This window comes from Colossoma macropomum, unplaced genomic scaffold, assembly GCF_904425465.1.
Source record: "Colossoma macropomum unplaced genomic scaffold, Colossoma_macropomum, whole genome shotgun sequence".
In the NCBI taxonomy this organism is placed as follows: domain Eukaryota; kingdom Metazoa; phylum Chordata; class Actinopteri; order Characiformes; family Serrasalmidae; genus Colossoma; species Colossoma macropomum.
Window position 1 is genome coordinate 18,616,386 of NW_023494807.1, and position 27,656 is coordinate 18,644,041.

General features: G+C 38.4%; 2 protein-coding genes across 3 annotated transcripts; one reads left to right on the forward strand and one right to left on the reverse strand.

The window, feature by feature from the left end:
• Positions 1–324: 324 nt before the first annotated feature.
• Positions 325–7,862, reverse strand: crygn1 (crystallin, gamma N1). Its single transcript, XM_036556540.1, has 4 exons — positions 7,793–7,862; positions 3,393–3,641; positions 2,833–2,978; positions 325–460 (listed from the first exon to the last, which is right to left on the reverse strand). The coding sequence occupies exons 1-4, from the start codon at positions 7,811–7,813 to the stop codon at positions 325–327; spliced, it is 552 nt and encodes a 183-aa protein (XP_036412433.1). The 5' UTR covers positions 7,814–7,862.
• A 1,496-nt stretch (positions 7,863–9,358) lies between these two features.
• ly97.3 (lymphocyte antigen 97, tandem duplicate 3) lies at positions 9,359–15,601 on the forward strand. Of its 2 annotated transcripts, none has more exons than XM_036556541.1 (4): positions 9,359–9,513; positions 12,001–12,056; positions 13,325–13,447; positions 15,315–15,601. In XM_036556541.1, exons 2-4 carry the CDS (start codon positions 12,008–12,010, stop codon positions 15,419–15,421), a joined length of 279 nt encoding a protein of 92 aa, XP_036412434.1. In that variant the 5' UTR covers positions 9,359–9,513; positions 12,001–12,007; the 3' UTR covers positions 15,422–15,601. The 2 variants fall into 2 exon arrangements, with proteins under 2 accessions (XP_036412434.1, XP_036412435.1); XM_036556542.1 differs by having other exon boundaries at positions 9,415–9,513; positions 12,004–12,056.
• Positions 15,602–27,656: the final 12,055 nt, after the last annotated feature.

The following is a 27,656-nucleotide window of genomic DNA, read 5'->3' on the forward strand; positions in this document are numbered from 1 at the left end:
GAGTACAAAACGCAGGATACAGTAGACCAAAAGCAAGTCTCTGAATTGTGCTTTTCGAAGAGCATTTTGTTTGAGAAGTAACCCTTAAACTCTTTTATTCAACCTCTTTCAAACACACAAGCATTAGACAGAGCAGTCCTTAGCTAATTTCATTATTTTACAACTTTATTTCAAGGAGATTAAAGTTTACTTTAACCATGTTTGTGCCCATATTTGATGAGGCTGTATTTGTTGCATGGTATGGAGCATGCAGCTGTTGCTCGCTGGATCTGTTCAGATTTAGCTGGGGTCAAACGCCAGGCTGATTGGCCATGTTCTGAAGATTTAGAAGTAGTTGGCCACTCTGCGGATGGACTGGATGTTGGGGTTTTCAGCCTGCCATTCCATGTGGCTGCAGAAGCTTCCTCTCTCCACGATGTACATGCGCCCGCGGTAGTTCGGCTCCTCGTACAGCACCCAGCTAAAGACAAACAGCAAGTTAGACTGTAGTTTTGAGGCTAATCTTGCAATGCTAATCAGTCACGATTCTAACATAAACAAGCTTCTTCCTGCATGTATTGGCACTCACCAATTGGATCTGAAAAAGACACTGTAGTTTTAATTTTTTGCAAAACTCTTAACTCATATACACCACATGACCAAAAGTATGGACCTAATTATTAAGATCAGGTGTTTCAGCCACACTCATTGCTAACAGGTGTATGAAATCAAGCATATAGCCATGCAATCTCTTTAGACAAACATTGGGAGTAAAATGGATGGTACTGAAGAGCTCAGTGACTTTAAACGTGGCACTGTCAGTGGCACAAAGTCAGTTAATGAAAATACTGTCCTGCTAGATCTGCCCTGATCAACTGTAAGTGCTATTACTGTGAAATGGAAGCATCTTGAAGTAACAACAGCTCAGCCACGAAGCGGTAGATTACACAAACTTAATGAGCTTTTTGAGCTAAACACTACAATCTATTTATCAGATGCTTGCCTGATTTACTAGTGATCTCAAATATGTTTTTGAAACAATAATATGGCTTTCAATGTTGGGTTTAGAGCTCTCTCCCCATTTAAAGACAGGAAATAACTGCCTAGTGATGTTGTCAAGATGGCAGCTCAGTTAACAGAGTTTTTTATATGAACTTTAAGCCTAGTTTTGTGAGTCGCCTGTCACCACATTAAAACTAAGGACTGTGGTTGATAATTTTACATGTCAGCCAAAAACCCCTTCCTGTGAAAGGCTGGGCATTTGGCAAAAATAGCACCATGATAGTCATATGGGTTATATGTCTAGCATGGTGACTAACTTGGTGTTTTTTCAAGCAACTGCCTTGTTTCAATTTGCTACAGCATTGTCCATTGAATGCTGAAATCATGGTGTCATTCTGTAGTCGGTGTCACGCCCTTATGAGGAAGTTCAGGTCTAATGTGTTTTTTTTCCATGACAGAAATGAATACTGTTTTGGAAAATCGCTGCTGTTGTGTCATGTGGTAAATGCTATGCAGACATTTTCCCTTTGAACTTCTCTGAAACCTCTGAGTAACAAGATCGGCAAGGAGCCAAAATACAAATATTGCTATATGCAAGCTAACACTGCAGCACACTGAACTGACATCATAACACTGAAAACCTCACCAAAATACCCCATAACAAATTTGATAGCTTTGTCAAATGCGGCAGTTTAGGGGTTTTGGCAGCTTTAGGCAGTTTGAGAAGATGATGCTATATAATAGGGTTACAGTTTAAAGCTTCAGTGTGTACCATGTTTTCATTAGTGAAGAAACACCTGTAACTATGAATCCCTGCATTTTCGTTAGCTTAGAATGAGCCCTTCATTTTTACATAGTAGCAGGTCCTCTTCCAACAGAGGCTCCCATGATGCGCTGCCATGTTTGTACAGTAGCCCAGAACAGACAAAGCAGACACTGGCTCTATAGAGTGCCTTTCATGTTTTTACATTTAAGGAGCAGCTTGAATTTGGTGGTGCTGCAGCACCAGTTGAAAGACATAGAAAGAAGAAACTGGTTGCTGCCGGTGCTGGCTAACCATTTTGTGTTGAGAGAAGTTTGAGAACCCTAATTTTGACAAATGGAGGATCATACTTATTATTTAGCACAAAAAAGCAATGGAGAGTGAATCTTTGTCATCAAAGAATAAGATAACAATAATAAGAAATCATAGTGAATTTTCTCCATCTGAGATGCTACACTAATGCTACCCAGAGGCTCTTGTGATGTAACGTTACAGGTGATCTGTAATCACTGCTAGATGTCACTAAACTTTATACACTGCACCTTTAATGGTAGACTTACTTTCATGCAATATCACTTCAGTACGCAGTGTTAGCTTGTTGGTATTGTCTATGCAGCTTTATTTTTATTTCGACTGCTAAACAACCTCATAATTCAGAGAATCCAGTGACACTTGGGGGGAAAATTTATACAGGGCAAAAACATTTTGGTGTTGGAGCACTTGACTTTACCACAGGCCGCAACGGCAGTGATTTTCAAAAAAATGCCATTTAATTCTGTCATTCAGAAAAACAGATTAGACCAGGAGTTCCTAATATGTTCACAATGCCAACTTAGGGGTCTGTAATGTGGCTTTTTAATCTAGAAACTCAACATTACGTAGCCCCTCTAAGCAAAGATCAGAGCCATTTCTATTTAGGTTAAAAGGGATTTTGTCCATCCTGGTACAAGGATGCTAGGAAAGAATGACCCACCCTCAGTTCTCTGTTCCAGCCCTGGAGTTCCCCACCACTATTCTAGGTGACCACAACTCCATTTTCTACCCTGTCTGACAGGAGCTGTGCACATCATTAGCATCCTGACACTTACGCTCCATCTCCATAGACCTTAATGGAGTTGACGCAGGTCTTGCTGAGGCCGGTGCTCTGGAGGAAGGGACAGTCCTCACACAGCTCCACACACTGACCGGTAAAGTCTGGACCATCATACAACTGTATTCTGTAGTGTTCTCCATGCTGGGAGAGAGAGACAGAGCAAAGAAAAACACAAAAACACAATTTTTACTATATTGTTGCTGTTGTTTTATTAACTCCTAGGCTTATAATTCAGTTGCTAGCATTAAGGCATATTATTCAGTAACTACTATGAATTTATTTGGCAACTAATATGAAACTAATATGTAAGTTATGAGAGTGAAGAACTCAAGTGTAGGCCTACATAATGGCCCTTAGTTTTAAGAGGTTAAAATATTTTTCATATTCAAACCATGTTTTGGCTTGGCGTTTGTAACTAAAATGAAAAGTATTAAAGAAAAAAAGATTATTAGATTAAAAATTATTAACAAAAAATCTACATAATACCAAACAACCAAGTAATGATTTCAATAAGAGTTGGATAGCCTCTCTAACTGATGCTCTTGCACCTCTCACCATTTTGATTGGCTTGCAGGAGCCCATGTGATCGTTGAGGGCGTTCCAGCGCTGGAACTCTGGGTACTCTCCTCTCTCCAGCATGTACTGCTGACCTTTGAAGTCTGGGTGGTCAAAGCAGACCCAGGCTCCACTCTCCACACGGATGGAGTTGACCCTGTTCAGCAGGCCGCGGTCTTGGAAGTTATCACATTCTCCAAACACCTCCAACTTTCTGCCTGTGAAACACTTCCCCTCATAGAACACTATCTGGAAAAGAAGGTAGACCTTTAGCTATAGCCTGATCGCCACAGACCAGTCAGAAATATAAATGCATTTTTCATATACATCATCTTTGATGGTTGCAAAATCAGCAGGCCATTTAGTAAAGTTTCTCATGATTGTAACTTAATAGCCCAAAAAGTTCTTAGCATTACTCAATATAGACTTGGCATCTCAAAATTATGAGACACTAATGAGTTATCAACATCTTAAGAGACAATTTCATATGATTCATAAATGGTGAGAAATTGTTATTACTATATGCTGTAATGATTACAAGAAACGAAATGATTATGACTTACTACATGCTTTTTTTCAAGTGGTAGAAAGAGGCTTCCACAAGAGCCAATGATTGTCTAGTGAAGTCCAGTCCTTAGAAACTCTTAATTATTATAGGAAAAAAACATACAGCTGTGCAGGTCAAAGGGCCTTCAAATATTGGATATTGAAGCTCCAGTTCTAGCCAAAGATCATGACAATAAATTTGACACAAATATGTCTTTGGTTATATTCATACTAATAGTGAGAAGAAAGTTCTATAACTTATGAACTGAATGTTTACTTAATCATTCCCGTTTCTAGTTCAAGGACTTGACATTCAACCTAAAATCAACACTAACTCAGTGCAAACTGACCAAAGCTGCTATTTATCACACGTTGCAGAGTGGTGATCTAAGTTTATAATAAAAATAATTGCACTCCTAAATGGTTCTTGGCTTGGACAAACGGTTCTAGCAAAAAACATTAATTGATACAAGGGTCTACAAACTTTTTGTCTTGGTGGGGCCAAAGTGCAATGTTTGTGGTGGGCTGAGGGCCAAAAAATAAAGATGATAGTTAGGGTTCAAACTGGGTTTTTAAAAATGAATTTTATTACATTACACTATAATTCATTGATAAAATACTTAAAAATGCTATTTAAAGAGGAAGAAAACCTTGTATCTCATTTTTCAGTTTTTAGAAAATACCTGTTGCCCTTTACATTGTGTGTATATTTCATGAAGAATGGACCAAACGAAACAGCCAAAAATGACATGGCGAAATGTCTGGTTCTATTGACTTACATTGAAAGTAAAGAAGATTTTTCCCTCTTCAGTAAAGTTACCATTTTGGAGATGCGAGGTTTTGTTCTGACAACAAAAGGTTTCACTGTTGGAGCAAAACTTTGTATCTCCATGTCTTTGACATAATTTTGACAATGCCAGCTGCCCTTTACATTGTGTGATTTTTTGAAAGGGCCAGTTGAAATGTTTTAAAATGATTTAGTTAATGTGAATGTGTTTTTTCTCTTGTAAAGTTACCATTTTGGAAGATTTGGGCTTAACTTTAAATTAACTAGAATTTTTAGTTATTTTACTTGAGGAAATCAGTTTCCCAACTTTTACCCACTGCAGCATGTTACAGTTTACTGTGTAACCATTAGGATTATGATGTGAGATTTGCTCTATTAACAAGACCAAGGCTTCTTTAGTAATGTACAGTCATGGCCATCATTAGACCCTTATTGTTCTTTGTCATACGATATTATCACACATTAACACATTGTAGGCCAACGTTTCCCCTGTATGTTGTCAGAGTGGTCTGCTGTGTGTAGATAAAGCAACAGTGCAATAGTACATAGAAGGAAGTTTGAGTTATGAAACATCTCACATGTACATACAATTGCATGCACTCTTGCCCACATACATGCATGCACACATGCACACACACACACACACACACACACACACACCCTCATACTGTTAGTTAGCATGTTTAATGTCTGTGAGTTCTGATCATGAAGATTACTATAACGTTACTATACTATAATCAACATACAATCAGGTGTTCTACGGGATACTAGTGGTCTTTAAGATTAACCATTAGGCCAATTTCTAATTCCCATCAGAAAACAAAGTCATCAGGTTTTAATCCCAATGGTTCTAATGGTCTTATTTCAGTAGGGCAGTATGTCTGGTGTGCGGTCGCCTGGAGCTTTAAGAGTTTTCAATTATTTCAATTATTTAATTACTTTAATCTTACAAATCTCTATATAAAGTTTGACCCAAAGAGGCCGATCCCTAGATGGCACCGACTCAATACCAGCTATCGGTATCAGGCTAATTTGAGCAGAAAGTGCTGGGTTGGATATTGGAGGGAAAAAAAGAATGAATCTGATCCGATCCTGTAACAAATCTGTCCTGAAACAGCACACACTCACACTGTTGGATGTGATGTTGCTAGCTGTACATATTCTTTCTGTGGGGTCATAGTTTAATAGTTTAAGCATTATAGCCTACTTTAAAATGCTCATCTTGCAGGGAAATTCCACAAATGTTTCATAATATCAGCATAATTCAGTTACCGAGATGTAAAGAAAGTCATTCAGAGTGGTTTGATGTGCAAAAGTTCACTGTAGAAAACTTTTATGATTACGTTTTCTTCTCAGTGGTGCTGATAGGAACCAGGGGTCGGCATGTCTATAACACAAATATAGCCATTTTATTTATGATCCAAAACCACCAGTGAATCTACACTTCTTCTGAGTTTCTATTTGTAATGTTGATGATGATAAAGTAGTGGTAAATCTGACAAAATACATTTTCTTTGGATTCTACTTTGTATTACATCGCCTTCTATACCTCTCCACCATTGAAAAGCTTTTCAAAAACATGATTTAGGCCACAAAATTATTGCAAAACAATGTCTTGGGCACCAGGCAGCATATTCATAAGCATTTCATGCAATAACTTTCCATAAGGGAGCTTTTAGAGGCATTAAACTCTTCGGACGCCTGGTTCCTATCACCACCACTGTGGACATTTCTGACTCAAGTTTTTCTATAATGAACAATTTCACATAAAATATCTCTGAAATGACTTTTAATAGATCTTAACCATTTTATTATAGAGAAATTTAGAAAGATCAATGGAATTTCCCTTTAAGTGAAGTGCTTTAATTAAAAACTACCCAATTTAAAGCTTAGTAGTTTTTAAAGAAAAAATATTAGAATCAGACGATACTCAAGGTTTTAGTACCGGTATCAGTACTGGAAAAGAAAAAATGGTATCGTGCCATTCTTACTATAAAGTCATTAACATTTCTACTTAGAACTTAGAATTGCTTATAACTCAGAACCCTGATAACATGTTTTATTTATTGTCTTAAAGGTTATGACTTCTGAATGACTGAAGAGAACATTACAGGCACTATTTACATGCATAATTATTTGCGTGCAAGTATCAATGTTGACAATATTGCCCATATTGTGGCATAAGCATGGGTCCCTGTTATGGTTTGTGTGAGGCATGAAGATAACAGTAAGTTCAGTGCACAACAACTACAGTCGTATGCAAATGTTTTGGCACCCCACTCAAATGACAGGTTTTGTTGATTTTCTACGTGAAAGTAGTTTAACGCACCCTCTAGATGGAACTCATTTAAATATGCCATTTTAGTGCACAATTTCTATTTGCTGAGTTTAACATATGGGAAAAAAATAAAACATGAAATATAAAATGTGCCATAACTTTTACACAGGCCACATTTTATGTTTTACTTTTTCTCGACATGTTAAATTCAGCAATTCTGTATCTGTGCATTAAAACGTGCAGATGTGTGTTCTCTGTGGGGCAGTGGTCACAAACCCTGCTCTTGGAGATCCACCTTTCTGCAGGCTTCAGCTTCACTCCTGATAGACCCCACCTGATCCGTCCTCTTACTGCCTTCAGAAGTCCCTCATTAGCTGAAGGAGGTGTGTTAGACTTGGGTTGGAGGTGAAACTTGCAGGCAGGTAGATCTCCAGGAGCAGGGTTGGAGACTGCTGCTGTAGAGGATGTGTTACCTGATTTTCACTTAGAGCATCAACAAAACATATCAACTGACCAAAACCTTGTGACTGTATGTAATAATTTAGCTGCTGATAGGAATTGCTCTTCTGTGTTCTGCTGGCTGATGGCTGTTTACAGTGAAAGACTAATCCTGTGTCTGTCTTTATAGGCAGGATTTTACAGTGTGCAAGGCTCAGACAGATCTAAGACAGATTACAGTGTGCAGAGCAGACTTGCACATTTAGCATATTTGCTAATGCTAGTTCCATGTGCATCGTTCTGCAGCTTCATAAAGGATGAAGTTTCCACGAAACTGAGTGCGCTACTCACCTTCCCTGAATACTGAGACATCCTGGAGACAGTCCAAACTATCCTCTAGACACAGAGAGAGAGGGAGAAAGAAAGCAACCGGAGGGAAAATTTGGACAGTCTGATATATATGGCCTATAGGCCGTGGCGGGCTATCGCGAGGCTCGTGCTACAATAGCGATATAATAGAGGGCTTAGTGGTTTTCGCCTCATGGACAATTTCCCTTACATTGGTCTCTGCTGATATCGGGATTTGGCTGTAGGGGGTTAGACAATGTGCCGAATGCATTCTGTTTTTTGGCCGGCGTTCAGAGCTGCGAGATGAACCACGCTGGACACTGACTTAGCCGCCTGTTTGGGTTTGTTTGGACAGCTACAAAACGGACACGGTCAAAACAGGGCAGGCAGAAGCAGTCTGCAGCTATGAGGAGTCAACACCGTGCAAAACAGGAGCAAATATAGTGTTATGATCGCAGTGCAGGGAGAAACAGTACAGCAGGTTCAGTCAGTTGGTCTGGTGCATTATTGCAACTCCATAGCACTATTTTACTCTGTCTCAGCTTTATATGCAAATTCAGCAGGCTTATTTTGCAGGTTAACATCTGTTATACATAAGCAATTAAATGACACCATTGACACCATTGATCAACATTACACACACATACACACATGCACATGCAGACTTATATACAGTCATGTGCACCCTTGGTCAAATTACATGTTACTGTATGTTAACACATTTTGGTGCACACTTACTGATATTATTTGTTGAATTTATCATTGGGTCTAAAAAAATACACACAAACAGTGTGGCCCGTGTAAAAATTTTGTCACATTTTTTATATTTCATATTTTATCCAATATGTTAAAATCAGTAAATCAATAGAAATGGTGCACTAAACTTTGCCATATTCACTAAAAGCCATATTTAAATGTGTTCCCTGTAAAGAATATGCTAACTTATGTTAACTAATAACAGCAGAGCATTAAAATAACAGCAAAGCAATGCACTTAATTTTGAGCACACGGATCATGGAATGTATTGCATCAGCGACTTGATTGGTTACATTCAAATTGACAAACCAGCCGAAAACAAGCAGATATCAAGTAAGATTTATTATTACTGCTTTGATTTGATCTATTTTCATGCAAAGTTGGAGTTTTCAGGGTTAAATGGTGCCTAACAGAGCAATTGCACCAAGTTCTAATCAGGTCAAAACTGCCAAGTTTGAACACACCCGAATTGGTATATTGTGGCAGTATTACCTAGTCCAGGAGTACAGAATCCTGTCCTATCTTGTGCAGGGTGAGTGTGTTATCCACTTCACTATCACACTATTCCTAGCAATAACTCCACTGACAAAAACCTTGTTTTCACCAGAAAAAAAGGGCTCAATCTCATAGATTAAGACAGAAATATTACTTTTACACTTAAAATATGATAATATACTGTTGATCCCTAACCACACACACACACACACACACACACACAGGCAGCCATAAAGTTAAGCAACATGTTTGATGTCCAAGGGCTGTAATGAACGAGTGACAGATGGAAATATGAGCAGGCGGAGTATTCGGGGTGTGTGTGAGGAGGGGCTGTGTACACAGAGAGAGAGAGAGAGAGAAAAGGGGGGGTGATAAAGGCAGTGAGGATGAAGAAACATTTATTCTGGAAGACACAGCGCCACATATAGTGTGGGCAAAGTCAGCTGAGTCTCGAGCAACACTGCAGCAGAAAGGTAAGTTCCATAAGGCTTTTGCTTTCATACAGTTTGCAGTTCACAGCTGTCCTGTTGCCTCAGAATGTAATAGACTCTGCTGTGAAGACCTAGAAGAAGCTACAGTATTAGGCTACAAGAAAACTGCAGACCTTTGTCCAATACTATTTTTCAGAAATGCTGTCATTACATGATTATACTAGGCTGAAAAATTCAGTATTTTTTAACCTATTTGTACCACATCTGTATAATACTATCATTTAACATGAACAGTGATTTTGATGTTTCCCAGTATTCAGTAAAAGAACAGAAAGACTGTTGACCTCAGAAGTCACTTATAATAGTGGCCAGTGGGCAGAGGCTGAACCTACTGCCCACTGGCTTCTATTATGCAAGTGTTTAAATGACAATTGCAATAATTGCAGGATGCAGTAATTTGCTGTATCATATTAATAGTAACAATAACAAGTAAAAATAAAATATATTCTGTGACTTCATGAGATTACTTTGATGCAGCTGTACTCTGCTGTACACTTACAGTAATAAGCTGTCATTAAAATACAGTAACCTCCTGTATTTTTACAGAAAAACTGTAAACGTGATGCAACTCAGAAGCCATATATACATATAAAGAAACGTATGCACATATGTCAATGAGCATGTTTATTCACCATGCTGTCCACTGCACAGAATATCTCAAATATGCATTTTTAAAATGCAAATACACATTTTACAGACTGTTCAATGTTGCTTATAATTTGCACATTTCTAAACATGACCAAAAACCTTATATCTCGGAATATTACAAAACAGTAACAATCCAGTGTTTAAAAGGTTGAAACTTTGAAAATCCTCAAAACATCAAAACCTGATTTGTGAGAAAAAAACACTTAAAACGTTTTATTACATTTTTTATGCCTTTTTAACTCAGTTGCTGTCAAATCCCATAACACTCTGTGGTACAGCTGAAAAACGGACACTGTGTGTCAACCTCACAGTAATTTTCTGTGGTATTGCAGGAAATGTTTTAAGATGGGTTGATTTCAGAATAAAATGTTATTTTAGTAATTAGTAATTATTAGTATTTTGGTAATTTAGTAATGTTATTTTAGTAATTAGTATTAAATACTGTGAAATTAACAAATGTATAAATACAAATGTATGAATACATTATATGGACAAAAGTATTGGGACACCTACACATTACACCCACAGGAACTTTTATGACATTCCATTCTAAATCTATAGTTAAGAATATGGAGTTGGTCCCCCCTTTGCAGCTATAACAGCGTCCTCTGTTCTGTGAAGCTTTCTACAAGATTTTGGAGTGTCTGTGGGAATCTTTGCTCGTTCATGCAGAAGAACATTTGTGAGGTAAGACACTGATGTTGGACGAGAGGGTCTGGCTTGCAGTCTCCATTTTTGTTCATCCCAAAGGTGTTCGATGTTGAGGTCAGGGCTCTGTGCGGGCCAGTAAGGTTCTTCCACACCAAACTCACTCAGCCATGCCTTTATGGAACTTGCTTTGTGCACTGGGGCTCAGTCATGCTGGAACAGAAAAGGTTCTTCCCCAAACTGTTCCCACAACGTTGGAAGCATAGAATTGTCCAAAATGTCTTGTTCTGCTGAAGCATTAAGATTTCCCTTCACTGGAACTAAGGGGTCTAGGCCAACCCCTGAAAAACAACCCCATAACATTATCCCTCCTCTGCCAAACTTTACAGTTGGCACAATGCAGTCAGGCAGGTAATGTTCTCCTGGCATTTGTCAAACCCAGACTCGTCCATCAGACTGACAGATAGAGAAGCGTGATTCATCACTCTACAGAATACGTTTTCACTGCTCCAGAGTCCAGTGGCCGAGTGGTTTACACCATCCGCGCTTGGTATTGTGCTTGGTTTTGTAAGGCCTGCATGCAGCTGCTCGGCCATGGAAACCCATTCCACGAAGCTCCTGGCGCAGTTTTTCTACTGATGTTAATGTCAGAGGAGGTTTGGATCTCTGTAGTCATTGGGTCAGCAGAGCATTGCCAACTTTTATGCACAGTGTGCCTCAGCACTCAGTGACCGCTCTGTAACTTTGTGCTCAGCCACTTCATGGCTGAGTTGCTGAGGTTCCCAAATGCCTCCACTCTTCAATAAACCCACTCACAGTTGATTGTGGAATATCTAGGAGAGAATAAATTTTGCGAACTGACTATTTGCTTCGGTGGCATCCTATTACAGTACCACGTTCGAGTTCAGTGAGCTCTTTAGGATGATCCATTCTTTCACAAGTGTCTGTAAAGGCAGACTGAATGACTAGCTGCTTGATTTTATACACCTGTGGCAATGGGACTGAATGAAACACCTGAATTCAATGATTAAGAGGTGTGTCCAAATACTTTTGTCCATATAGTGCATGTTCATGTTATTCATGAAGTGACAGCTAATTGTGAAATTTCAGAAAATAGGCCACATTGAGTACCACACGCTGCAGGACTGTTAATATTTGACTGTACTCTTTCAGCAGAAGAATGAAGGTGCTGGTATTTGCTGTTGTTCTGGTGCTTGCGGTGTCCAGTGGTGAGTGGGCTCATGGTTTACTGTCAAAGAAACACTCTTGTTAAGCAAACACACTCTTTAGAACTCATCCTGATGGTCGTTCACCTTTCCCCACTCAAATACATGTTGTGGCATCTCACTTCCAGCCACTGTATGGTACCAGTAATCACTGACTGTGCAGCACTAGTGGGAGATTTATGTGCAATAATAAAGCAGAAAGTAAAGGCTATGTGGATATTCAGTCAAAAGACACTCACTCATGAAGGGTTCCTCTTATTTCACACCTTTAAGAATAATGGTGAAGACACCAAAGCTGTGAAATCACTGACATAATAATGAAATCTTAATTTTCAGGCATTTAAAATTGTAACTGTCTAAATTGGCTTATTTTTAACTGTCAGACATTCACATATCTTTTACCTCATATGTTGCAGTTTTATAACTAGAGTTGCCATTTCTAACGACTAACTGAAACCTGGTTACGCTGCTGTTCAGATTTACAGTTGATTACAGATGATTTTACTCACAAAACTGGTCCCATCCACTGTACATCCAAAAGCAATAGGTTGATTCCACTGTCAGTTTCTAATTATGTTAGTGGTTAATCTGATGTGTCCAGTTCCTGAAGGCCTAACCAATAGGAGAGCTAGCTTGGCTGTATCTACCTAAATGCCACAGAGAAAGAAGTTGATTGGATTACTTTGCATTCGCGTTTCAAGATTTTAACACGTTTGTTTCCAACCAAAACTTGACAATGAAAGAAGAGTCTTACAATAATTCCAGAGTTTAAACACAGCATGCATGATGTTCCTATTAAATAAAAAATGAACTAAACATTCCATATCTGTATGGTTTGGTTGCCTGAAATAATTAGGTTCTAGAAGGCCTTGTGGGTTCCTCGCTGGAAGAAACCAATCAGTCCATAAAGCAATGAGCACAGTGTTTTTATAATTTAATGTATTATTGATAGTAATCACAATAAACAATTGTTCCATCAAACAATGTATGTTAACAGTAGACTATCATTTGCCAAGCAACATAACAATGATAAATACATGAAAACTTCAATGTTTTTTGATAAGTTAATGTATCAATACCAAATTTGACTGAAGGGTGTGAACAGCTTTGCATTAGATGTTACAACCAGAACTATCCATTTTATTTAGGTGTTTTGTTTACTTCTAGAATTTCCATCTTGTATTCCTGTTCATTGTTCTTGGTATATGCAGCCTGTGGTGAGCATATGTATATGACTATGAGCCGTATATGAGTCTGTACCTTTTCTCCAGGTTTGGCTCTGGACTGCCTCCACTGCGTACCTGCGAAAGCAGGCGGAGCTTGTGAGGTCACTAAGGTAACCTGTCCTGCAGAAAAAGACGCCTGCGCTGCAGCCAAGTTCCTCAGAGCACCATGTGAGCTCAAACACACACACACACACACACACACAGTAACTGTCTGCACTTTATGTGTGCTATGTTGTGTGATTGTCTCCCACACAAACAGTCTTTGATCTCATGTTCAGCAAGATGACCAAATCTAAGTGGTGCAATATATCAAAATATTTCAGACATAAAGATGACAAATTTGTAGTTATTTTAAAACCATATTGCTCTTCTGGGATTTAGGCTTCTTTGGTAAAAATTTGTTGTTTAGCATCCCAAAGTTAAATGGTCAGTCTGGTACACATCTTCTTTTGAGATCCCTCATCAACAATTATTACAAATAGAGGCCATTCTAAAGACTTATACCAGCCATAATCTGTGTTCATTGTGTCATGCTTGGATTTTTGACGATCAGCGATTGTCACATAATTTGTTGACAGTCTCTTATCAGCTCTCAGTGTTTTTTGCAGCCCACACGAGTTTAAAAAAGAATTCATTTCACACAAACTCTAAGTGATAGCTGAGACTTAGTTACCAGCAATGATCATTTATACATAGTGACATTTTGCACCCATCATTCAAAAACTATTGCAGAATGAAATCATCCACTCACGAGAATTGCTTTCTTTTTTCGTTTTGGAACTGTTAGTTACACTATATAGACAAACGTACTAGGACACACCTCTTAATTATTGAGTTCAGGTGTTTCAGCCACACCCATTGCTAACAGGTGGACAAAATGAAAGCATGCCACCACTGGACTCTGGAGCAGTGGAAACGTATTCTGTGGAGTGATAAATCAAGCTTCTCTATCTGGCAGTCTGATGGATGAGCCTGGGTTTGGTGAATGCCTGGAGAACGTTACCTGCCTGACTGCATTGGGCCAAGTGTAAAGTTTAGTTCCAGTGAAGGGAAATCTTAATGCTTCAGCAAACCAAGACATTTTAGACAATTCTATGCGTCCAACTTTGTGGGAACAGTTTTGGGAAGAACCTTTTCTGTTCCAGCATGACTGAGCCCCAGTGCACAAAGCAAGTTCCATAAAGGCATGGCTGAGTGAGTTTGGTGTGGAAGAACTTGACTGGCCCACACAGACTCCTGACCTCAACCCCATCAAACACCTTTGGGATGAACTAAAACAGAGAATGCGAGCCAGGCCCTCTCGTCCAACACCATTGTCTGACCTCACAAATGCTCCTCTGGATGAATTGGCAAAAATTCCATATTAATGGCTATGGATTTAGAATGGGCTGCCATAAAAGCTCCTGTGGGTGTAATGTGTAGGTGTCCCGAAACTTTTGTCCAGTAGTGTAGCTCAATTCAGCATTAAAATTTGGCAAGTTAATATCAGCAAAAGTTTGATTTATAGCTTTTCAATCTATAGAATTCACGTAGCTACAAATGAGAATAAAAGAGAATAAAAGAGTTCCAGATCAGTTGATGTAGGATGTGGCGACATGGAAAACTAGGGTAAATGCCTGATTCAGATATCTTCAGGAAAATGCTGCAGATCCTAGCTGTGACACTAAAAATAAAATATGTACTAAAATCTCTATAGATTGTATGCAGTTTACATGTAATCCCACTGGTGATCAACCCTATTTTCATATCTGTTTCATATCTGATTAGCCTACTAACTTTTTTCGGTAACTGTAACAGAATACGGTTACCGTTTTTGTACCCTGAGTATGTAACGGCGTTACATGTTTTCTGTTACTACCCAACCCTGCTCAATGATTATAGCTGAGGTCAGTCACTAGCAGCATCATGATTCTATTAATATTTCACACTTATCACACACCTGCACCTCCTTGGTGCTGTTTGTTTTACTGCTGTTGGGGATGGAGTGCGCTGATATATTATAATCTAGTGCTTTTGTCTCTTTACTTTAATACAGATGGACATTACCAGAAGTGCTTGGCCATGTCAGACTGTGAAATGCTGAAGCAGAACGCCTACCTCCGCATCAAATGCTGCCAGGAAGACGCCTGTAACACTTTCTGACCCAGCTGACCTTTGGCCTCATCTACTGCCAGTGTCTACCTGTGTCTCTGATGTTTTAATATGAATAGGTGGCCATGTGTTTCTCCACAATTAAGTGTTTGTAGATGGTGGTTACTTTTCGGTACATGAGAACAGAAAAATCAGTGTAATGTGCAGAAAATAAAGATATGACACAATTTCTTTCGAATTCGAATTCTTTAAATCACATCTGTGATTTATATATAAGATTAACTGACTTAGACAAAAAGCATGGTTCCCTGAAGCTTGAAGGCCAAGACATCTTAGTGACCTGTAAATCTCAGGTCAATATTTCAGTGACTGAGGAAGACCTACAGTACTGTACACATAAAGGTGATGACCGCCCTCTAGAGGATACAACTTAGTTTCTTTGTCAACAGGTTCAACTTTTCGTTTTTTCGTTTGTTTTTTATGTCATGAAGAGACAAAAAAGGGAAATGATTGCTTTTCTTAACAATGTATGCACAACAATGACTTTTCATCAAATATTAGCCGTAACATCTCTCCTCTTTCCGTTACAAAGACAAATACAGTATCAGTTGAAACTTTAGAATCCAAACTGTGGACAGAATTTCTCCACTTGTTTCCATAGTGAGAAATAATTACCATCATGCTTTTATCAGCAGCGATAACTGTGACTTCTGAGGGTTAAGCTTAAGGCATATTATTGTAAAGTAGGAGGCGTAGGTGGATTGGAAGGATCCTTTTGCAGGTTTAATACGTAGTTTATTAGTCCAAAAAAGGCAGCGGTCAGGAACCAGAAAATCAAGTACATTACAGTTGAAAATATCCAAGACGGAAAGCAGTCCAAAGAGGCAAAACAAGCAAAAGATCCAGACAACATGCAAAAATACAGGGCAAAATTACCAAAAAGACAAAATCCACCAAAATATATGGCCACAAAGCCGGCACAACAGCTCAAAATGACCAAAGACAAAGACAGGAGGCCAAGGACAGCAAAGTTATAACAACTGGCAATGCTTCGCAAAGGTGATGTTTAAAGAGGGGTGCTTGTGGGGGAGGTAGCTGTTGAAAGGAGGCACAGGTGAGGGGAAAGAATTGACATATAAACAGCCCCAGAATTTAGGGGGTGCTGACCTCTGGTGTCCAAAGTCGGGACTGCTACTGATAATTATTCAGTAACTACTAATCTGTAAGTTGTGTAGCTATGAGAGTGAGGAACTTAAGTGTGAACCGTCATAAAGGCCCTTTTAGGGTTAAAGATGGTCAATGACATAAGTAGTAACAGACTCTGCTCTAATGATAATAAGCTGAGGAGTTCCACCAGGATTTTTAAAGCAGGAAAGCACTAACCCATAACCTATATATTCTGTATAATTCAATGGTTTAGACATAAACAAAGTCATTCAGAGTGGTTTGATGTAAAATTGTGTATTGTAGAGAAAGTTACAGACTTAGATTTCTTGACAGTGGTGGTGATAGGAACCAGGGGTCACAATGTCTACAACACAACTATAGCATTTTGTATGTATTATCCAATACAACTAGTCAATATACATGGGTCTTCTGATTGTATATATGTAATGTTGATAATGGTAAAATAGTAGTAAAGTTTTTTTGGGGGTCTGTTTTGCCTTGAATGGCTTTTATAGATACATGTTTTAGACTAGAAGCTTATCTCAAAACTATGGTAAAACAATGTCGCAGGATCAGGCAGAGTATTAATAACAATCTAATGTAATAACTTGCTGTGAGGGAGCTTTTAGAGACATTAAACTCTTCAGACGTCGGGTTCCTATCACGTCTGGCTCGGTAAGTTTCTCTAGAACTGAGCATTTCACATCAAACCACTCTGCATGACTCTGTTTACATCTCAACCATTTAATTATGCAGACATTTTGAATTTCTCTTTAACAGAATTGACCTAACATTCAGGTAAATTTGTTGGTTAGAAAACACAATTGCTGTGACTCTGTTAAGCCATTCTCACAATGAGTATCACCTACGCTCTTAGGTCATTTGTGCATATTTGTTCCATAACTTTTCTGATGCTGTTCTGAGTGATAAAAACATCTGGATGTTTTTTTTATTGCTTGTTAGTAAAAATGTAAGGTGCCATAAAGGGTTCCTTAGAGTGTTGCTATAGAAGAACCACTTTTGCTTCTCTGAAAAACCTTTGAAAGCAGGGCTCCCTAAAGATCCATCTCTGTAAATGAGAAAATTATCAAAGTTTTAAAATTTAAAGACCACATAATGTAAATGTTCAGTACCATTTATGCAAATCAAGAGCCATCTAAAAACCTAGCGTATGTCTAAGTGTCTGAGTGGCCCATATCAAGTAGGTGTACATAATAAAGTAGCAACAAAGAGTGTTTTTCCACTGCCCAAAGAACAGGAACCTTTGCCAGCAGAAGACTGGAACTGTCCTTTTACCATTGGCCATTAGTTCAGGACTGAAAGTTCCAGTTTCATTGTTTAGGACCTAATGGTACTCAAGAGTGTTCTCTGTCTTTGGTTACACTGTAGCTGACAGTTTAGAAAATCCTTCAGCTTTCCAGGTGAGGATAAAGTCACTGAGCACTATATATGACCAGTAATGTGCAGCAGAACTTGAACTAGAATGCTAAATTGACATTTCCTTTGGAAATTTGAAAATTACTATTCTGAAAAAGTTCATTACAAGTGTTTTCGCTCTTATTTTCACACTCAACAGCGATAAATATAGGCTTTGCTTGGTTCTACCCATGATTGTGTATAAATGTCATTTCATATCAGCCAATAAATCAATTAGCCTATTTAGACACTTTAGAGTCGCACAAACTGAGCAAATAGACAATTAATCCCACTTAAAAGGGCAGTTTTATTACACACTTTTATAACCTAAGAATAGCTTGAGCTGTTTGCATTGAAATCGCTTTAAGGGGTTAAACTGTTTTTGATACTTACAACCACATAAAATGTACAAAGTCAACCACCGGGAAAAATAGAATACAAGATAAATGTAAGATATGGAGTCTTTAAGCAATCTACTGGTGATATAGACAGACATAAGATTCCACTCAACTCTTTTGCAAAATAAAGTTGTATTGGATTCAGATGTCATTATTGATCTAATGTCAGAACTATGTTTATTACCTGGTGATTAACATTCAGATGTTTAGATGGGCCTACAGAGCAATTTGGAAGTATCTGGACAGAGAACTGATATTGTGCCGATTTTTATTCATGTTTGAATGTCTACTGCATTCTTACACTGCTGTGCTGTTCTGTGCTCTGCAGGCTATTTACTGTTACTGGACTCAAAAGTGTGTTCTTGCTTCTTACATATTTCTTGTATCTTATCATTTTTCCTGTGGTCTGCTTACATTGGTGTGGTTTTATGTTATGTAAATTTCCTTTAGTGACACATTATTTGCACCCCATTATTAATATTTTTGTAAAGCCTCTCCCTTCAAGAATAACAGCACTGAGTGGCTTCCTGTAATGCTTAACATGGTTCGAGAACACATGTTGAGGGATCTTGAGCCACTCCTCCATGCAGGACATTTCTAGTTTGTTGATATTCTTTGTTTTACAGCACCTAGTGTAAAAATCACTATTCTTGATTTCAGAAGAAACACTGGATGAGTGTCCAGAAACTTTTGAACATATAATATATGTCCAAATAAATAGTATCTAATTTTAACATGAATTTTCTAATCCTGAACATGGCCCTGTTTTTGTCAGGTTTTGTTTTGGAAAAAAAAAGACAAACACACCATTTTTAAACAGTTAATTTTTTTCATTTTCTCACACTTTCATGTTTCATATTGTTCCACCACAAATATGTTCATATTAGAAACTGAGTGTAAGAAAGTTGAGAGTGTCAGTTTATTGTGTTTGACTGTTAGGACATGATGTTTTAAATTAGGTTGCATGAAAATAAAAGTAACCCTTCAACAGACAGGAAATCAGTGTCACACTCTGCTGGGGTAACTGCTTATTACACCATTAAGAGCACACCATTGAGGTGCTGGCAATAGTAAACAGCCTGGCAGATTGAGGAACATCACACAGTGAATACGGTATTTTGGATCCTAATTCTGGTGAAGTGGATTAGCTGAGTTGGTAAAGTGTGACACATTGACATTTTAGACTTTTATTTTCCAAAAATAAAAGGCTTTTAAAGTTGAGTCAAATGCTAATGTGCACAGATGTCCCATCAGTTTAAATAAAATACATGAATACATCATGATATGTTGATTTGAAGGTGGCAATTCAATTGCACTGATTTAGGAAAGTTAGAATGATGCAATATAACGCAACCCCATTTCCAAAAAACATGTGACGCCATGCAAAAATGATGTGCAAATCATTTAAACCCTACATTTAATTGAAAAGAGTACAAAGACAATATAAATATAATTAAACCAGTTTTAGAATGGTTTAAATCATATTTAAGTAATAGGCAGTTCATGGTTTCACTTGGAAATCATTCATCAAAACAATTTGCCGTTTCTTGTGGAGTCCCCCAAGGTTCAGTCTTAGGGCCTTTGCTTTTCTCTTTGTACATGCTACCTCTAGGTGATGTTATTAGGAAACATAATATAAATTTTCATAGCTATGCTGACGACACCCAGCTATACATTTCTATTCCTTCTGAAGATCAAGACTCTGTAGACAGACTAACCAGCTGTGTGTCAGATATTTCTCAGTGGATGTCGCAAAATCTTCTACAATTAAATCATGTAAAAACTGAATTACTGATTGTTGGTACAGAAACGAATGATTTTTGAGAAACTTCGTTCTTTAGCTTCATCTACCAAACCTGAAGTACAAAACCTGGGTGTGATCTTAGACTCTGAGCTCTGTTCTATGTAAAACACGGTCACTAAAGTAGCTTTTTATCATTTAAGAAATATCACTAAAGTTCGGCCTTTTCTATCTCAGAGCGATGCAGAGAAACTTTTTCATGCATTTGTTTCAAGCAGACTTGACTACTGTAATGCTCTTCTTGCTGGACTTCCTAAGAAAACTACACATCCCTGGCTGTCTGTATCATTCAGGATAGATTTCAAGGTTCTGCTACTAGTCTTTAAAGCTCGAAACAACCTAGCACCTGCTTACATCACAGAGTGTCTGTCTGTTTATGTTCCGGCACACAATCTAAGATCTGCAGATAGTGGCCTTCTACAGATACCCTCTGTAAAATACAGGAAACATGGAGAGGCCTCTTTCAGTTATTATGCTTCTAAACTGTGGAACTCAATTCCACCTAGTTACCTACCTATAGTTTTTCAAAAGGCATTTGTCACAACCATGCACTATTGGTTTTTGCCCTTTTCCCTTGCATACAGAGATTTCTCTGGATTCTCTGAATCTTTTAATGATATTATGTATGTAGATGATGAAAAGCAAATGTTCTTTGCTATTTTATGTTGAGAAACATTATTCTTGAATTGTTGCACTATTTGATCGTGCAGTCTTTCACAGAGTGGTGAACCCCTCCTCATCTGTGCTTCTGAAAGACTCAGCCTCTGAATGCTCTTTTTTAACTCAACCATGTTATTGACCTATTGCCAATTAACCTAATGGCATTGGCAGTGATCAGATCAGCAGATCACATGATGATGATGATGATGATGATGTATTTAAAAGGGTCCCCAATGTTCAATTGAGTATAGGGTTTAAATGACAGCATTCTGTTTTTATTTACACTTTTCACAGCTTTCCAACTGTTTTGGAAATCGGGTTGTGTAATAATAATAATAATAATAATAATAATAATATTAATAATAATGTAGCATCTAGGGAAAGAAGAACCAGAGGAAAACATTGCACATATGGGCAAATGTTCTTTTATTGAACAGGCAGCAGGGGAGAACCACTGCTCGACGCTACTGAAACAGCCGGGACAGCAGGCAGGTCACTTCTAGCCATACATCTTTACTTCATGGTAGACACTAATACCCACTCTAACTACCCCACAGCCCAGCAAAATAAAGCACAAATAACAAGTACATACACAAGTACATTAAACTGAACAACAGCAACATGAACATTAAATGTCTCTCTGTGGTATCTTGGCCGGGAATATATTGGACAAAACTTTGCATCACCATTTACATTTTAGTAGCAGTAGTAATAGTAGTAATAGTAGTAGTAGTAGTAGTAGCAGTAGTAGTAGTAGTAAATTGAAAGTCATACATTTTATTAGTTCAGTTGTTTTTGCATTTCAGGCAGTTATAAAATACTCATTCAGGCTCATTTGGAACACTCAGGTAATTGTGCACATTGCTGAATACATTAAAATAATAGCAAAATCAGCCATTTGAATCATAAGCAGATCTATTTATTACTAAATCCTAAATCCTAATCCTATTGCAAAGGTTCGTCTGACAGCATAAGGCATAGATGTTAGGTGTGGCCTTCATGGTGAGGCAGTCAGACATGCTGATGCAGCTCTGGAGATAGGACACTGAAGAGAAAAAGAGAAGGAACACTTTTATTAGTCAGCTCAGGGCTCAATAGACAAGTAGTACTTGGATAGAACTGTCGTGATTAGTTGATTAATCAATGAAAAAATATAGAGAGATTAAAAGGCATCTTCTTGATGACCTGGCAGTGATCAGATCAGCAGATCGCATGATGATGATGATGAAGATGCATTTAAAAATGTCCCCTATTCTAAGAAAAAGCTTAATGGTGACTGGGCTGTCTCAATAGCAGGCCCAATGCTATGGACCAGCCTCCCTATCGAGATCAGACATGTGTATGAGAGGCTGTTTAAGCCAAAATTCTAACTTACCTCTCACACACACTATCAAACTCTCACACTCACTATCAAACTGTCTCACACTTACTATCAAACCTCTCACACTCACTATCAAACTCTCTCACACTCAGTATCAAACCATCTCACACACACTATCAAACTCTCACACTTAGTATCAAACTGTCTCACACACTATCAAACTCTCACACTCACTATCAAACTGTCTCACACTCACTATCAAACTCTCTCACACTCAGTATCAAACTCTCTCACACTCGCTATAAAACCTCTCACACACTATCAAACTCTCTCACACACACTATCGAACTCTCACACTTAGTATCAAACTGTCTCACACACTATCAAACTCTCACACTCACCATCAAACTCTCTCACACTCTCTATCAAACTCTTTCACACACACTATCAAACCATCTCACACACACTATCAAACTCTCACACTTAGTATCAAACCTCTCACACACTATCAAACTCTCACACTCACTATCAAACTCTCACACACTATCAAACTCTTTCAAACACACTATTAAACTCTCACACTCTCTATCAAGTTTGGTTTGTTTGTGAAAACCCTACCAATATAATTTAATATTTCACATATGTGGAACAGGTTTAACAGCACTGAAGTACTCATATTGCCAGACCTAATGTCACTGATCTGCACTGTAAACACAAATTGTTTTATTCCTCGGATTCACTGTTTGTTCTTGCTAACACTACTCCCTCTCTTCATTCACTCTGTAGCTCGTTCGACCACTGCTGCACTCCTACTCATTCTGCCTTTAAGGAACCTAATGCCACAACATCCATCTCTTGTGGCTGCCTGGTTCTCACTGTTCACATGGGGAGTGGAGTAGATTTAGGGCAGCAGTGAAATTTGGGGACAACGATAAAAAAAGCGTTCGCGAATACTCTGTGCTCTTTTTTCTTATCAAAGAGCCGTTCAAAAGAACCAGATCGTTCACGAGCATCACATCACTGACCCTTCTTTCCACTGTCAAGCTTAATCGTTCTCAGGGTCGTACTGTGCTGTTCCGTGCTGGTGCGTTCTTGTGAAACTAGTTACAGTTTTTTTTTCCGTCTGATGTGCTGCTAAATTAGAACCATGAAATACTGAAGAAAACTACATGAAACAGTGGCTAAATGCTAAAAGGCTAATAGCTACACACATAGCACCCACCACAACACACATGTGATTCCGTCTGTCACTCCAAAATCAGTTACTTTGTGTGTTCTTTGATTCTTTATCCTCTAAACAGGTGTTATTTGAGCAGCAGTTAATGAAAACAAGCCTGTTGAACCAAAGTACTTATAGGAAAGTCTGTTCACTCGGCAGCCATCTTTGTAAAGCTGCTGGGCAGTTACTTCCAGCCATACAAGACCAGATTCCTGTCTCTTTGAATAGGGAGACCAAGGCTATGTTTACACAGCAGGTAAAAGTGGCCCAAATCCGATCTTTTTCCTCATATGTGACACAGATGAGTCACCTGTGTGGCAGTGTGAACAGCAAAAAACGCACTGAATCTGACATTTTCAATTCCGATTTGAGACGCTTTCATATGTGATACTGAAATCCGATACGTATCCGATCTGCGGCAATGCGACTCTGTCTGAACAGCCAGATCGGAATTCATGCGACTTTTACGTCAGTCCAACTCGACATTCGTCATAAACATTTAGTCTGGTGTTTCTGTACCAAAACATTAGAAGAGACTCAGAGCAGCCGCTCCGTGTTTGAAGAGGTTTCGAACGAAACGGCCGAACGCGGCCGGAGGAGCCCGAAGCTGCAGCGTCAGAGAACAGTTTAAAGAATCCGAGGACTCGAACCAAAGAAGTGGCCGAATAACGAGCCCTTTTACGGCGAACTCAAACACACTGTGGGTGATGAGTTCAGCTGTCAATCACTGGACCTTCATAATCGCTCCTGTGATGCTGGCGAAGACGAAACTGAAGCTCCGGGAGCGACTGGCGTTCGCTGGCCGTCATGACTGTTTACCCTTGGACGAGCCGCCACGTGAAGCACTGTTCTTTTGCGCATGCGGGTCGGTTTAGGAGCTCATCTGTTCAGACTGATGTCGCGTACAGATCACATTTAAAAGATAATGTGAACAGCCAAATAAAAAAAAATCGGATTTAGTGAGAAAATCAGATTTGGGCCACTTTTACCTGCTGTGTAAACGTAGCCCAAAACACTTGAAACTGAAGGTCAAACTACTATTTCAAAAACATATTTAAATTCACCAATCAATTCTGACAAAAACCTCATAAATAGTGTGGAGCACTCAACAATGCACAGAAAAAACATGATTTTGGGTCGTTCTGGCTACTATGGTTGCACAGATCTCCACAACGAGGGGGGCTTTTACTGCCTAGCAGGCTACTGCACTAGCAACACTAACATTACAGAACAGGTCCAATTTTGGCTTTCTGTTACTCCACCATCAATCAGTTGACTTTGTTCTCACCGTTTTAATTTTTATCGTCTACACTGATAGCAGAGCACCAGTTAGTCAAATCCAATATGTACTAGGTTGTTTGGATCTTATTAGTTAAGCTAATGAGTTAAGCTAATAGCTTAGCTAGCATTAACCTTGCTGTAAGGCTACAGCTCTAAACACCACAGAACAGGGTTAATAATATATATATTTGTGGTACATTTTGAGAGAAATGATCAGTAACTTGAATGGATTACCTATTTTAGTAGATAACTAAAGCAAATATTGCTGTAATCTGAGTTAAAAGTAGAAAAGTACTTTATTACTGATGACAGTGTGAGCAGCTTGCGTGTTGATATGACATCATATGCTAAACTCTGACTTTCCAAGCAGGAATTCCCAGCTTATGGGATGTTTTCTATGGTTTTTCCTAGTTGGTCCTAGAGGTCAAAAATTTTCCTAAACTTCAGAAATTTGTAGTTACAAGCTTTAGTCGAGCGCAGCATTAGGCCAGCCATGAAAATTGTTTAAAACTCTTGCTTTTACCTGTAAAATCATTATATAACATTACAGTACATGCAAATAAACATAAACAGCAACAAAGAGTACGAAGAATTTCTTGTTTACAAAAAAGTTATTGATATCTTGGAGATGAGGTTTGGTTCCTGACGTCTCTGTGTTTTCCAGTCATTGTCTGGACTTGTTAAATTCCATCAGCAGCACAGCTGATTTAATTAGTAAAGGACTTATTCGCTAAAGCAGGTGTTGAATGATAACTGTAAATGCTGGACTATATTAAGAGAATCACAATGAATTATTTATTTTTTATTTAAATTTATTTTACTATACTTACTGCCCAAAAAAACAACTTTACACGTGATTTTCTAAAGTGGCCTGAGACTTTTGCACAGTATGGTGCAACATATAAAATACAGAAAGATTGCAGTTTACAAACAGTTTTTTTCATAAGGATTCTGGTTGGGAATGATGGATGTGATGTTGCTTATAAGTGTGAAACAGGCTTTTCCTTTTACTGAAGTGGAACCATCAACACTCACCACTTGTCAACAACATGGCCAGAAGAAGGAGAGTCACAAGCAGGGTCTTCATTATTCTGCAGCAGAAAGGAGCATTTTTCTTTACATTTTCATGCATAAATATATCAGTTAGGACATTACTGTGGCACTACATACACACAAAGCCATAAGTTATGGCAAAATATTTAATATCTAATATCTAAATATGTATTGCATGTACTCGCCAAAAGAACTCACTTTTGACTGCTATTCAGCAAAAGTAGATGCTTGTTTCAGAGCTTTGATTACACCCCTGTTTTGAGTCCCACTCATGTTCCGCCTTTAAACAGATTACTCAGGCCAGAGCCAGCCATCCTGATCACGTCTCCACCACCAGTTTAAATATTGACACACAACCTGAAAATACATGATTGAGCAATCATCAAGGGGGGCTACAATTATGTTATTCATCGTGGATTTGACAAGGACGAGCTTCAGTAGAACTACTCTCAAGAAAACAAACAACACTGATTTAACAGTTTATTAGAAACACTGACTCATTGGCCACTATATCAGAAACAGCAGTGATACTTTATTTTGAGTGGTCCTTTTTAGATGAACACTCAACAGACTCTCAGTAACATATCAATAACATATCAATTATGTAGCAGCAGTGAATACATTCAGTAGATTATCAAGACTTTTAATTATCTGTGTAAATAAAATTTGTTTATAATCTGCTGAATTCAGATGTTTTTCTCTTTATTTGAAGTGTCCAAGTTCATATCTGTAGATGTTCATCTGAGAAATCACTGAACAGGTAACAGGTTTAATACAGACCAACTCAATATCCTCAACAGGCTGTTGCAGACACACAGACACCATTCTCTAACTGGAGCTTAACTGGATTAGTTTTTTTTTAGGGTTGTGGTTAAGATTAGGTTTTGGGTTGAGGTTAAGGTTAGGGTTAGTGTTAGGGCCAGGGTGAGGGTTAGGATTACGTTTTGGGTTGATGTAAAGGTTAGGGTTAGGATTAGGGCCAGGGTGAGGGTTAGGATTACGTTTTGGGTTGATGTAAAGGTTAGGGTTAGGATTAGGGTCAGGGTGAGGGTTAGGTTTTAGGTAAGCTTGGGTAAAGTTAGGTTTTGCTATATACGTCTATAAAGTCTACTTCATGTAACATATTAACAATACATCTACTAATGTAAGTAATGTATAAACAGTACATCTACAAGATATTTACCTCAGTTTAGATGCTGCACTACTGCTACTTCACTGGTATGTTACTGATAAACTGTTAATAGTTTATTAATCTTCTAAAAAGGACCAATCCTAAGAAAGTGTTATCCAAACACCTAGCATATAATTCCACTTTGTAGGTTGTACAATCTGTCAGCCAACCAACCACCATAGGACCACCACTGGCCAGTTATTATTTGAGTGGTGGACCATTCTCTGCACAGCAGTGACACCGACTGAATGGTCACTGAATGGTTGTGTGTGTTGGTTTGTGTGTTTTTAATTACACTCAATTACTCTACTAGGTTGACCGAAACCAGCAGTCCTGTGGTCTGACCCCTGATGAAGGGCTAAAGGATGACTAACTCAAATAGTGCCTTGAAAAAAGAGGAGTTGTAGTCTCTAACTGTGCACCTTCAAGGTGTTGTTTTCTAAAAAAAGCAGCCAAAACGTGTATACAGTGTGGAAAAACCCAAATCAAGAATGATCCTCCGTCCAAGTAATATCTGCTCCACAGGTGCAACAACAAAATGTGTTGCAACAGAAGTGTGGCAGTCAGCAACTGTATACCGAAAGAGTGCACCTCTATAGCAGGTGTTTCTAATAAAATTTGGCCAAAAATGGCCAATATCTAATAAATTGGCAACTCCAATTCAATGTTCAATGTAAACTGGCTGAGCTATTCTTAAGTAATAGAAGTGTGTTATAAAACTATCAAAGGGTTAAAGAAAGGACAGTTCACTCTGACTGGTCTAGACTTACTGTATCCAAATAGGACAGGAAAGGCTACC

Coding starts and splice junctions, on each gene's coding strand:
- crygn1 (XM_036556540.1), bottom strand. CDS start 7,813: ATGTCTCAGTATTCAGGGAAG. Junction 2,979..3,392: donor CCTGCAAGCCAATCAAAATG/GTGAGAGGTGCA, acceptor TCTCTCTCCCAG/CATGGAGAACACTACAGAAT. Junction 461..2,832: donor AAGGTCTATGGAGATGGAGC/GTAAGTGTCAGG, acceptor GTTTGTCTTTAG/CTGGGTGCTGTACGAGGAGC.
- ly97.3 (XM_036556541.1), top strand. CDS start 12,008: ATGAAGGTGCTGGTATTTGCTGTTGTTCTGGTGCTTGCGGTGTCCAGT. Junction 12,057..13,324: donor GGTGCTTGCGGTGTCCAGTG/GTGAGTGGGCTC, acceptor CCTTTTCTCCAG/GTTTGGCTCTGGACTGCCTC. Junction 13,448..15,314: donor CAAGTTCCTCAGAGCACCAT/GTGAGCTCAAAC, acceptor ACTTTAATACAG/ATGGACATTACCAGAAGTGC.